At 39.8% G+C, this 13,499-nt stretch overlaps 1 protein-coding gene across 2 annotated transcripts in view; it reads left to right on the forward strand.

Moving 5' to 3' along the window:
• The window catches only part of stard8 (StAR related lipid transfer domain containing 8), a 41,871-nt gene that overhangs the window by 4,361 nt on the left and 24,011 nt on the right, over nucleotides 1-13,499 (forward strand). Inside the window, exons 1-3 of one of the 2 annotated variants that reach the window (XM_014137512.3) lie at nucleotides 5,762-6,073; nucleotides 10,059-10,130; nucleotides 13,364-13,445. In XM_014137512.3, coding sequence (XP_013992987.2) covers nucleotides 6,031-6,073; nucleotides 10,059-10,130; nucleotides 13,364-13,445 — 197 coding nt within the window. In that variant the 5' untranslated portion in view covers nucleotides 5,762-6,030. Of the gene's footprint in view, nucleotides 1-5,761; nucleotides 6,074-10,058; nucleotides 10,131-13,363; nucleotides 13,446-13,499 lie in introns of those variants that run through there. The other variant, XM_014137511.3, reaches the window with a different exon arrangement.

Genomic DNA, 13,499 nt, shown 5'->3' on the forward strand with positions numbered 1-13,499 from the left:
ATAGGACTTGATGTCAGAATGTAAATGTACTGCAAAGCAGGCCTACCTAGCTGTAATTACAAGGGCTCTGTTCAGTGAACATTATAATTGAAACCTCTTATTTATGGTAATGCTCTTTCTACTGACAGTTGCACAGGTGATTGCAGTCATGTGGAAATGTTCTTGATCATTGTCTCTATTCTATATCCCTCTTGTGAAAGTGTTTCTCCTCTATAATATCACAGACAAAGCATGTTCCACCCTACCAGGCATTGCACAAATTGTCCTATACTATAGTAAGAGGTGACATGATTCAGGATTTATGGCAGGCGATGCACTCAGTAAAAAGGACAAATCCTGTTGAGATGAAACAAGAATGAAAGGGTATATCTGACATATTATATATAATTTCTTCAGGCGATGGAAAGTTGTGCGGCACTGAGCGCAGCCATGTGTTGGGCACCAGTGCTTGACTTTGACAGAAATAGGAGACGGTACTCATTTTGGATGCCGGTACTGTGTATTATTTAGGTGCAGGAGTTCCACAATACTTTTGAGCGGATATTCTATAAGAGGTGCAGGATCTCAAGCAGTAGAAGATTTGAGGTGCTGGTACTCAGCTCCGGTGAGCTCTTACCCAAGTTAAGCACTAGGTGGGCACACAGCATCACATGGACTACCCACTCTGAGGAATGACAATGGTGTGAGGTATTGGGCACATGTCATCCTGGTAGTGGAAGAGAATAAACATGTATGGTCTGTTCTTTTTGATTGATTTATGATTGATTTGTTGTTACTCATTCTGTTCCAAAATTGAAATTTGAGGAGCAGGTGCAGGTTCATGACCTATGTGAGAAATGTGAGTGTTTGTACATATTGAATGTTTGTGTATTGGAATATTACAGCAGGGTATATACCATTTTTAGAACAATTTTCGAAAGTAAGGTTTAATTACGCAAAGAAAAAGATCAGAGAAGCAGACCGGTGTTTAGGAAGATTATGACATTATGACATGTTCTAGTCTACCAGCCTCCTCTAACAACTCATTTCCTGAGAGGTCAGCTCTTCTGTACCACACCTTTTCCTTTTGCTGTCTGTGTTACATATTCACTGTAGTTTCCCAGAAGGACATATCTCCCTCTGAACCCATCTGCCGGTATGCAAGGAAATGTCTGTCATGGATTAGTCATAGAAATGGAAAATGAAAAGAGAGAAAGTTCCAAACTGCTTCTGAACTTTGATCTGATCATGAACATCAGACCCTAATGGCCTTTCCTCGGGTAGATTTAGCTTATCTGGAAACAGTTATGAAGAGTATGCCATCATATAGTGTGCTATTGCAAAGCTTTATGTGGAAGGTTGAAGGTTAAACTTGTGTTGCTCTACAATACGATAACAGCTAGGTCCACTGGCCTTGAGCTTGACCTCTCAAATGGCAAATATACTGTACAGACAGGGACAAAACAAGTAGAGGGAAAAAGATGTGAAGAAGACTACAGACAGTATTTCAGTATGTCATTTAACCCCACAAACCCCACACAAACACCCCCAAGAGTGATGTCAAGTATTTGTATTTGTATTTATTATGGATCCCCATTAGCTGCTGCCAAAGCTGCAGATACTCTTCCTGGGGTCCAGCAAAATTAAGGCAGTTTATACAATTTTAAAACATTACAATACATTCAAGATTTCACAACACACTGTGTGCTCTCAGGCCCCTACTCCACCACCACCACATATCTACAATACTAATCCATGTGTATGTATAGTGTGTGTGTGTGTGTGTGTGTGTGTGTGTGTGTGTGTGTGTGTGTGCCAATGTTTGTGTTGCTTCATAGTCCCCGCAGTTCCATAATGTGTTTTTTTTTTATCTGTTTTTAAAATCTAACTTTACTGCGTCAGTTACTTGATGTGGAATTGAGTTCCCTGTAGTCATGGCTCTGTGTAGTACTCTGTGCCTCCCATAGTCTGTTCTGGACTTGGGGACTGTGAAGAGACCACTTGTGGCATGTCTTGTGGGGTGTGCATGGGTGTCCGAGCTGTGTGCCAGTAGTTTAGACAGACAGCTTGGTGCATTCAACATGTCAATACCTCTCATAAATAAAAGTAGTGATGAAGTCAATCTCTCCTTCACTTTCAGCCAGGAGAAATTGACATATTAATATTAGCTCTCTGTGTACACTACCGTTCAAAAGTTTGGGGTCACTTAGAAATGTCCTTGTTTTTCAAAGAAAAGCACATTTTTGTCTGTTAAAATAACATCAAATTGATTAGAAATACAGTGCAGACAATGTTAATGTTGTAAATTACTATTGTAGCTGGAAACGGCAGATTGTTTATGGAATATCTACATAGGCGTATAGAGGCCCATTATCAGCAACCATCACTCCTGTGTTCCATTGGCACGTTGTGTTAGCTAATCCAAGCTTATCATTTTAAAAGGCTAATTGATCAACAGAAAACCCTTTTGCAATTTTGTTAGCAGGGCTGAAAACTGTTGTTCTGATTAAAGAAGCAATAAAACTGCCCTTCTTTAGACTAGTTGAGTATCTGGAGCATCAGCATTTGTGGGTTCGATTGCACGCTCAAAATGGCTAGAAACAAAGCACTTTCTTCTGAAACTCGTCCGTCTATTCTTGTTCTGAGAAATTAAGGTTATTCCATGCAAGAAATTGCCAAGAAACTGAAGATCTCATACAACGGTGTGTACTACTCCCTTCACAGAACAGCGCAAACTGGCTCTAACCAGAATAGAAAGAGGAGTGGGAGGCCCCGGTGCACAACTGAGCAAAAGGACAAGTACATTAGAGTGTTTAGTTTAAGAAACAAACGCTTCACAAGTCCTCAACTGGCAGCTTCATTAAATAGTACCCGCAAAACACCAGTCTCAACATCAACAGTGAAGAGGCGACTCCGGGATGCTGGCCTTCTAGGCAGAGTTCCTCTGTCCAATGTCTGTGTTCTTTTGACCATCTTAATCTTTTATTGTTATTGGCCAGTCTGAGATATTACTTTTTCTTTGCAACTCTTGCAAAAGGGTTTTCTAATGATCAAGTAGCCTTTTAAAATGATAAACTTCGATTTATTACAAGATTTAATTGAGGTTCAGGGTTTAGTGAGTGTTTTGTTCCAAATACAATGCTTTTAATATTAGAAATATTTAGGACTAACTTATTCCTTGTCACCCACTCCGAAACTAACTGCAGCTCTTTGTTGAGTGTTGCAGTCATTTTAGTCGCTGTAGTAGCTGACGTGTATAGTGTTGAGTCATCCGCATACATAGACACTCTGGCATTACTCAAAGTCAGTGGCATGTCGTTAGTAAAAATGTATAAAAGCAAGGGGCCTAAACAGCTACCCTGGGGAATTCCTGATTCTAACTGGATTGTATTTGAGAGGCTTCCATTAAAGAACACCCTCTGTAACTCTTTATCCACATTATAGCAGGGGGTGTAAAGACATAACACATACATTTTTCCAGCAGCAAACTATGATCGATAATGTCAAAAGCTGCACTGAAGTCTAACAAAACAGCCCCCGCAATCATTTTATCATCATCATTTCTCTCAGCCAATCATCAGTCATTTGTGTAAGTGCTATGCTTGTTGAGTGTCCTTCCCTATAAGCACGCAGAAATTCTGTTGTCAATTTCTTTACTGTGAAATAGCATTGTATCTGGTCAAACACCATTTTTTCCAGAAGTTTACTAAGGGTTGGTAACAGGCTGATTGGTCAGCTATTTGAGCCAGTAATGTGATGATACAAGTGCTGAAAGCACAATTCTGTCTTGAACAATAGTATGTGTATGTGTATTTGGTCTTGGTTTTTGTGATTTCCAGATGTTTTCCCAGTCGTACATGACAGGGATGTACAGTGCCTTCAGAAAGTATCCACACCTCTTGAATTTTTCCCATTTTGTTGTGTTATAGCTTGAATTTAAAATGGATACAATTTAGATTTTTTTTGTCTCTGGCCTACACACAATACCCCATAATGTCAAAGTGGAATTATGTTATTTGGCATTTTTACAAATTAATAAAAAATGAAAAGCTGAAATGTCTTGAGTCAATAAGTATTCAACATCATTGTTATGGCAAGCCTAAATATGTTTAGCAGTAAAAATGTGCTTAACATATCACATAGTAAGTTGCATGTACTCTGTGTGCAATAATAGTGTTAACATGATTTTTGAATGACTACCTAATCTCTGCACTCCACATATACTAATCGCTGTGATGGGAGAAAACTGAGGATGGATGAACAACATTGAAGTTACTCCACAATACTAACTTAATTGACAGAGTGAAAAGAAGGAAGCCTGTACAGAATACAAATATTCCAAAACTTACATCCTGTTTGCCACAGGGCACTAAAGTAATACTCCTGAGTGGCTCCTGAGTGGCGCAGCAGTCTAAGGCACTGCATCTCAGTGCTTGAGGCGTCACTACAGACACCCTGGTTTGAATTCAGGCTGTATCACAACCGGACGTGATTGGGAGTCCCATAGGGCGGTGCACAATTGGCCCAGCGTCGTCCGGGTTTGGCCGGTGTAGGCCGTCATTGTAAATAAGAATTTGTTCTCAACTGACTTGCCTAGTTAAATAAAGGTTAAATATATATTATTTTAAATACTGCAAAAAAATGTGGGGCAAATCCAATACAACACATTACTGAGTACCACGCTCCATATTTTCAAACATAGTGGTGGCTGCATCATGTTATGGGTATGCTTATAATCGTTGAGGACTGGGGAGTATTTGAGGGGGAAAAAATACAGAATGGAGCTAAGCACATGCTTTCCACCAGACACTGGGAGATGAATTCACCTTTCAGCAAGACAATAACCTAAATCACAAGGCTAAATCGACACTGGAGTTGCTTACCAAGAATACAGTGAATGTTCCTGAGTGGCCGAGTTACAGTTTTGACTTAAATATACTATGGCACAACCTGAAAATGGTTGTCTAGCAATGATCAACAACCAATTTGATAGAGCTTGAAGAATTTTGAAAACAATTATGGTCAAATATTGCACAATCCAGGTGTAGAAAGTTCTTAAGAGACTTACAGCTGTAATCACTGCCAAAGATGCTTCTACAAAGTATTGACTCAGGGGTTTGAATATTTATGTAAATTAGATATTTCTGTGTTTCATTTTCAATAAATGAGCAAAAATGTCTAAAAACATGTTTTCACTTCGTCATTATGAGGTATTAAGTGTGTAGTGTGGTGCGAAAAAAAATATTTAATCCATTTTGAATTCAAGCTGTAACACAACAAAATGTAGAATAAGTCAAGGGGTAGGAATGCTTTCTGAAGGCACTGTATATTGTTTCCTCTCCTCAGATCTGGCTTGTTGGCTTGTTTCAACAAGTCTGCTGTGTGAACAGAGCTCACACAGCCTACAGTTCCTACCCCTTGGTTTGATAACATTTGTGACAGCTTCAGAGAAATGTTTAAATGGTTGAAATAAATAACTATTTCAGAGGTGTCATAGATTTTAGAAGTTAAACAAGAAAGTTATTTACTGAAGCTCTGAAAGGACAGTCAGGGAAGCAGTTTTAGGCCTAAATTTAGGGTAGTTAAGTAAAAAGAATAAAACATATTATAATTGTGCATACAGTTATAGTTTGAAAGGAAGAAATTGAACCATCTTTCTGTATTAAAGTTGTGGTTTTTAAGTCTGTGTTAGAGTTTGCGAAAGCCTGTAATTCACCCCCTCACTAGCTCAAATGGTATGGCCTTCCTGGAGGGGGGTGGGGTGTCTGAGGTGGGACAGTTGTTCAAGAGGAACCAGATGGTTTTCAGCATGAATGGGGTCATGAAGGGCAGGTTCTGTTAGGCTGGTACAGTTGTTCGCATATAGAAACGTAGCGATAACTGGAATCCCTGGCTTCAGTTCCCTTGCTTGGTTTCTTTTGCCTGCTTGAAACTGTTCTTCTTGGATTTGTGTAACTAACTCTCAATCACTTATGGAATCTGTAAAGTTTTGACCTCCACCACCAGGCTACTGTTGAGTGTTTTGGGCTTCAATGCCCTTTTTATTTGTTAATGAGTGGTCGGACTAAGTTTCAGCAACTGCTCGGGAAAAATGGTGAGTATGAGACTTATCCTTTCTGAAATTATCTTATTTTTTAGTTAGTTTATTTACGTCAGTATATTATGGAGACCCAAGGAGAGAAAAAGAGAGGGACAATTAGAGCATATGATTGATTTCTTCTTATTAAAAAAGTTCAGAAAGATCTATTAAGATTTTACTGATTAAGAATTAAAAACATAGAATGAAAGGTATGATTTAGAAAGCTTATGATGTGCTTTGAAAAGACGTTCTGTCTTCTAAAGAAATGATCTTTTTAGAGTCATTATACAGCTGTATCTACTTCTAAATACATTCTGATTCATTTTTAAAGCCCATTGTAGTGAACAATTAAGCAGCTTTTAACCTTATGCTAATTATATATTATAATGTTAAAGCCATCTACTGTGTCGAGAGAATGAGACCTTTGAACTCCTGATGTCACCACACACGCTCAATCCTGTTGGAATTTTAATCAAATGGAAATGTACAGTAAGACTTGTTGATCGTGTGGGCTTTGAACCCTTGGTGATCAATGGCTTGCATTGTGGTAGCTTAGCCGTTCATTGAAAAGTTGGGTTTGAAACAATGGCAGCCTTACATCTCCTGCGAACAATACCAATTATTCAGTTTTGAAAGAGAAATGGGAATGCAGGGATTTGTGGTCACTGAGAGAATATCCCCTCTCTGTCTTTGGACCACTGTGTTTTTCTTGTGTTTATGGTGAAGTACTGATAATAACATTTGCATTAATTCAGTGAATAATAAAAGTTGTTTGAAATCAAAAGTTAGATTTTTTTTAAGGTATAAAATGGTATCAAATATAAATGGTATGAAAAAAGGCACACACATTTCATTCCTCTATTTGTAGATTTTTAGGTAATACTTTGAAGAATGTGGAACTCGTACCACAGCAAGGCTTTTTAAGCCAATCACAATGTTGGCTAATTTATTTTCTGGTTTTAATAGTCCTCAGCAATTCCCCTGAGAAGTACAGCAGTCAGAGAAGAACATGATCATTAGATAGCACGTAAACGATTGGTTATGTAGTAATTGATGCCCTCAACAGCACAGAGAACACACTATATTATAAAATATGAAGAGCCCCTTAGCACACTCTGTGGTATAAACGTCTCCCTTTGTGTCAACACTCCCTCCCAGTGCTGGGGATTTCCTGTCAGCCATTAGCCTCCCATCCACCCTACCCCAGTCTGCCCCGCATGGCTCTCTCTCTTCTCTGTGGTGTCAAACCATCTTCTCCTCAGATGAGGAGTTTAAACAGAAGCAACACCTCCACCACCAGAGAGATAGACACCTCTCCTGATCAGTACTCTCTCCCCCAACTCAACCCAGAGATAGGCACCGACCGTTCTGCCCCTTTGCTCACTCACACCCAGACAGGGAAACAACAGCTCGCTCTGTGGTTAACCTTCACTTCACTCTTGATAAAAAGGCAGCACTCTGCTCCCTCATAGAGAACCAGGTCTTCCCCGTCTAACCTTCAAGTCAACTTGACAGGCAGGCAGGAGAAAGATAGGCAGGCAGCCCTCCTGCTCACCTCTCACCCAAAGAACAATAGTCCTCCCTTCTGTTCACCCCCAACCCCTGAAGAGACTGCCACATTTACATTCAGACACAACGGTCATAAAATCTACAGAACGTGACTGGTCAAAACTCACAGTCTAATCAAGCATAGTAACAAGTCTCATAAAAATGCTTTGCTTCACCTTCTGTCCAACTTTCAAAGTGCTGATGAATGAAAAGACTGTTGTTGAAGTGTCTGTAATATGATTTACACGAATGCAGCAAATCCCCTTATTTTTTTGTAAACATATGCTAGCAATTTAAGGAATTCAATCGTCACTTGTAGAAATTCAGTATGGCATCCATATTATATACTTAATTAAGCTTGTTGATGGTGGTAGTGAAGTGCAGAAGTCAGAGGAGAACATGATCAGTGTTCCCTTTTAAGGAGCTCTGAATGACGACTTGTTAATGGATATTATAAGGTGAATGCACCAATTTGTAAGTCGCTCTGGATAAGAGCGTCTGCTAAATGACGTAAATGTAAATGTAATACTCCCCAAGTCTCAGCTGTTCAGGTATCTGATGGTGTCAATGTTCAATGGGCGGCTTCAAGCCTCAGCATGAGGGAAGGACTAGACTCCAATTGGCAGGCGGCTCAAATGAAAACCGTAGAGAAGGAAAACCAGATGGTAGCGCTGGTCAGGATGCTGCACTTTCCTCAAGGCAAATCTGTTTGAAGTTTCAACAGCTTTCCAGCTGCTTCTCTGACTGATTACAGGGGAGGGACAGTCGATCTTTAGAGATGAGAGGAAGGATATGGAATATTATACTATTTTTGCAGTGAAGGAGCTTTCTGACATACAGTACCAATGGGAGATTCCTCTAAGCGTCAGTCACTGTAGTAGTTTCTTCGTCTTTCTTCTTGGGTGTCTTAGGTTTTGACTTTCCTGTTGGAAATTAATCATGTTGCTTACTGACCTCAAAGCAGAGAGGATTCTGCTGGTTTGGCTTAAATATGTAATAGAAACCCATGAACTAAGAAGGCATGAGGCTAACCAAGTCTCAATGGTAGAAGTATATGTCATGTAGCTATTTTAGTTTCAGTGGGTGGCTTGTACTGTTTGAGTATGTATTCAATGAGTAATCCCAATGAGTCTGCATATAGGCTACAACTGGCCTTTTCCTGGAGCCAGTGTGCTGTAGGGTAGGGCAGTTAGGGAGGAGATATCTGCTTGGGAAGGAAGCATGGCTTCCCTGGGGACCCACACAGCTCACTCTACAGGTCTTTCAGCTTGGAACTCATGAATTAACGAGAGGTCCCTTACAATTATACTCATCATCTCAATAATGATATAGGCCACACAGATTTAGTTCATGTTCCTTTGATATCAATTGTGATGTTCTGAATAACTGAGTAGACTGGTAATTTGGCAATTGTTCAGATACCGCTCTATACCTTCTGAAAGTTGATGTTGCGAAGACCTATTTCGCAAATTCTCTTTTACTGCTGGAGTTTCAGGCTTTCCCTGGTGGATAGCACAGTGCTTGAGAACACAGGCCTCAGTTATGATATCCAGTCGGAGCTCTGGGTATATGGGAGTTAAGGAATGTCATAAGGAGGTGGAGTCTCCCGGAGAGGAAAAGAGAGGGACAATTTAGACGTGAGTCAAACATACAGTAGTCTATAGTACAGTAAACTGATGCAAGAGGTCTTTGTGTGAAAGGCTCACTGGTTATTGTATGTCCATTCATTACCTTTTAGATAAACTATCTTCATATAGAGAGAGGTACTCACACACACAATCTATGAATTGTCTCTCCATTAAAAATCCAACGCTGTAGACTACTAAATAATATTTACTAAGCAGGAAGATGAATGTACAATTTTGCGATCATTTTCAGAATTTTCAAAGCATGGGTTGAATTTCATAATGGGCTTCATTTGTAACCTTCCGAGGATATGTTCTTCACATATTAGAATTTTGTGGTCAGACCTCATAAATATGTTCTATTTACCTCGTATGTTGCCAGGTGGTTATCTGAACCAACCATATTGCTAAAAGGCCACATTGACAATCTACCGGAGGCAGTAATGTCAGTGCATCCACATATCCCACCCAGATGAGGTCTTACAGACGTGTTTAGTTTCTATGAATTTTTGCCTGTGTCAAGCCAATGTCATGCAGTAGTGACAGTATTGTTAAACTGTGGAATGTTGTAAAGTCAAATAAAATGATAAACCAACTTGATAGATAAGCCTCTGCTTTGCCTCCGTGCATTGGGGTCTTTCATTTGGCCATCATCATTGCCTTCTATCAGGCTCTCCGAATCTGGTTGGAGGAATATGTATAGTGAAACTAATGAGTCAAGTCATAGCAACCACCTAACTTTTCATTTAGAAGACGTACTTAGGTTGTAACTGTAGTACAATACATGTGTCTGTGTATCTTTATGCGTTTTATTTTTTCCTTTTCAGAACTGGAGGCTAAAGAAGCTTGTAATTGGCTGCGGGCTGCTGGATTTCCGCAATATGCCCAGCTCTACGAAGGTAATCAATAGATGTCCCTGTGGTTTATGGACTCTAGACTCTATAATGGTCAACCAAGTTAATATGACTACTATGGTCCAGAGAGACTCGTTGTGTTTGGTTAGCTCCTACAGTACAGACAGGTTTGCATCCATGAACTTCTAGCTCATCAATGCATGCACAGTACTATAGTAAAATGAAACAAACCACATTTGCTGCTATATACACAATGTAATCTTCTCACATCACCAATTACTGTACTGTGTTACAGGATGTTAGAGCTAAATTTGGGTACCAAAATAAACCTGACTGTAGGCTACATGTCACTTATGATGCAGAAGCTGTCAATGAGCAGTGTTATTTGCCTCCACTCAGCAGTCTTCTAATCAAGCTATCCCCATGTCTAGCAAACACGATCATTTAACATGCTGCTTTCATCAGGTTGAAAGCTAATTTACAGTGGGTTGCAAAAGTATTCACCCCCCTTGGCATTTTTCCTATTTTGTTGCCTTACAACCTGGAATTAAAATAGATTTTTTGGGGGGTTTGTATCATTTGATTTACACAACATACCTACCACTTTGAAGATGCTAAATATTTTTCCCTGTGAAACAAACAACAACTAAGACAAAAAACTGAAAACTTAAGCGTGCATAACTATTCACCCCTCCCAAAGTCAATACTTTGTAGAGCCACCTTTTGCAGCAATTACAGCTGCAAGTCTCTTGGGGTATGTCTCTATAAGCTTGGCACATTTAGCCACTGGGATTTTTACCCATTCTTCAAGGCAAAACTGCTCCAGCTCCTTCAAGTTGGATGGGTTCCACTGGTGTACAGCAATCTTTAAGTCATACCACAGATTCTCAATTGGATTGACGTCTGGGCTTTGACTAGGTCATTCCAAGACATTTAAATGTTTCCCCTTAAACCACTCAAGTGTTGCTTTAGCAGTATGCTTAGGGTCATTTTCCTGCTGGAAGGTGAACTTCCGTCCCAGTCTCAAATCTCTGGATGACTGAAACAGGTTTCCCTCCAGAATTTCCCTGTATTTAGCATCATCCATCATTCCTTCAATTCTGAACAGTTTCCCAGTCCCTGCCGATGAAAAACATCCCCACAGCATGATGCTGACACCGCCAAGCTTCCCTGTGGGGATGGTGTTCTCGGGGTGATGAGAAGTGTTGGGTTTGCGCCAGACATAGCATTTTCCTTGATGGCCAAAAAGCTACATTTTAGTCTCATCTGACCAGAGTACCTTCTTCCATATGTTTGGGGAGTCTCCCACATGCCTTTTGGCGAACACCAAACTTGTTTGCTTATTTTTTTCTTTAAGTAATGTTTTTTTTCTGGCCAGTCTTCCGTAAAGCCCAGCTCTGTGGAGTATACGGCTTAAAGTGGTCCTATGGACAGATACTCCAATCTCCGCTGTGGAGCTTTGCAGCTCCTTCTGGGTTATGTTTCGTTTCTTTGTTTCCTCTCTGATTAATGCCCTCTTTGCCTGGTTGAGTTTTGGTGGGCGGCCCTCTCTTCGCAGGTTTGTTGTGGTGCCCAGTCTTTCCATTTTTTTATAATGGACTTAATGGTGCTCCGTGGGATGTTCAAAGTTTCTGATATTTTTCTATAACCCAACCCTGATCCGTACTTCTCCACAACTTTGTCCCTGACCTGTTTGGAGAGCTCCTTGGTCTTCATGGTGCCTCTTGCTTGGTGGTGCCCCTTGCTTAGTGATGTTGCAGACTCTGGGGCCTTTCAGAACAGGTGTATATATACTGAGATCATGTGACAGATCATGTGACACTTAGATTGCACACAGGTGGACTTTATTTAACTAATTATATGACTTCTGAAGGTAATTGGTTGCACCAGATCTTTTTAGGGGCTTCATAGTAAAGGGGGTGAATAAATATGCACGCACCACTTTTCCGTTTTTTTTATTTTAAATTTTTTCATTTCACTTTACCAATTTGGACTATTTTGTGTATGTCCATTACATGAAATCCAAATAAAAATCTATTTAAATTACAGGTTGTAATGCAATAAATTAGGAAAAACTCCAAGTGGGATGAATACTTTTGCAAGGCACTGTAATTGCAATACCCAATTATTGTTGAACGAATCACATTCTCTCAATTAGTTGGTTGTGCAATGCATATTCTATGGAGAATGAACTTCACAGGTAAATCATAGATTAAAGTCTGACAAATTTGAAATGCCCAAAGTTCAATGTTGATAATTCACATGAATTAGACATGAAGGAAATGCACCACTGCCAGTCAGAATAAGCTGTAGTGAAAGACAAGTGTGAAAGCATTATGACTAAACCTTGTTAATGCTTGCAGTTGGTTGGTGGTACTGTATATGTTAACAAATAATCTCTTTATTCTCAGCCTTAATCTAAACAATCTTAATTGTTTATCAACTTTGTTCTAAATGCCAGGAGGTAGTACTCATCAGATGTAAGGAAAGCACCCTCTCCTAACAGTGTAGCCGCTGCAAAAGGGAAGTAGAGAGAAACAAAAGCTGGAAATGAGAAGCCTCTGGAATGTTGTGTGACGAACAGTTTTCTTTCTCTAATATCCCTACGCACACAAAAATAGCCCCTCGTTAAGCCACATAGAATTTTTAACCACTTTTTACAGTTTTAATCAAACTGTTGTAAAAAAAATCATGAGATTTGGAGATTAGTCCATAGCATCCAGTCATTGATCAGTAATGTAAAGGCTTGTCAAACTGTTTAATTTTGCTGATTTAGTCGCGAATACATAATACTGTATAAAATGCATGCATTGCCAAGGACTGCAGGCAGCATGTCTCAAAATGAATGTCTGCACATAACCGGTTGGCATGAATTTTATATCATAGACATTTACATTTTAGTCATTTAGCAGACACTCTTATCCAGAGCGACTTACAGTCGTGAGCGCATACATTTTCATACTTTTTTTGTACTCGTTCCCTATGGAAATTGAACCCAGGACCCTGCCGTTGCAAGCGCCATGCTCTACCAACTGAGCTACATGGGACCACCTTTAATGTTTAAAAGAGAGTAATATTTATGACCTCAAGAGGTTGGTCATGTTTTCCTAGAATCTGACCAAATCACCCAACAGTATAACCTACCCGCAAAACATACATTCATAAATTTGATATGGCCATATGCTGTTATTCTGGTGTCTTTGGTGCCGGGAGAGTAAAGTTCCCATAAAAAAAGTCTAAACACACCTATTAACATATCCACCTCTCTTGTTCTGCAGCGGGACAGTTTCCTTTAGACATCTCCTCTGTGAAAAAAGACCATGGGTTTCTGGACCAGGATTCACTGAAGTCACTATGCAGGTAAGGTATTCACATTTCCATTACCTTTCACGTCTGCATCCAAGTCTCATACTA

This window comes from Salmo salar, chromosome 13, assembly GCF_965601325.2.
Source record: "Salmo salar chromosome 13, fSalSal1, whole genome shotgun sequence".
Lineage (NCBI taxonomy): Eukaryota > Metazoa > Chordata > Actinopteri > Salmoniformes > Salmonidae > Salmo > Salmo salar.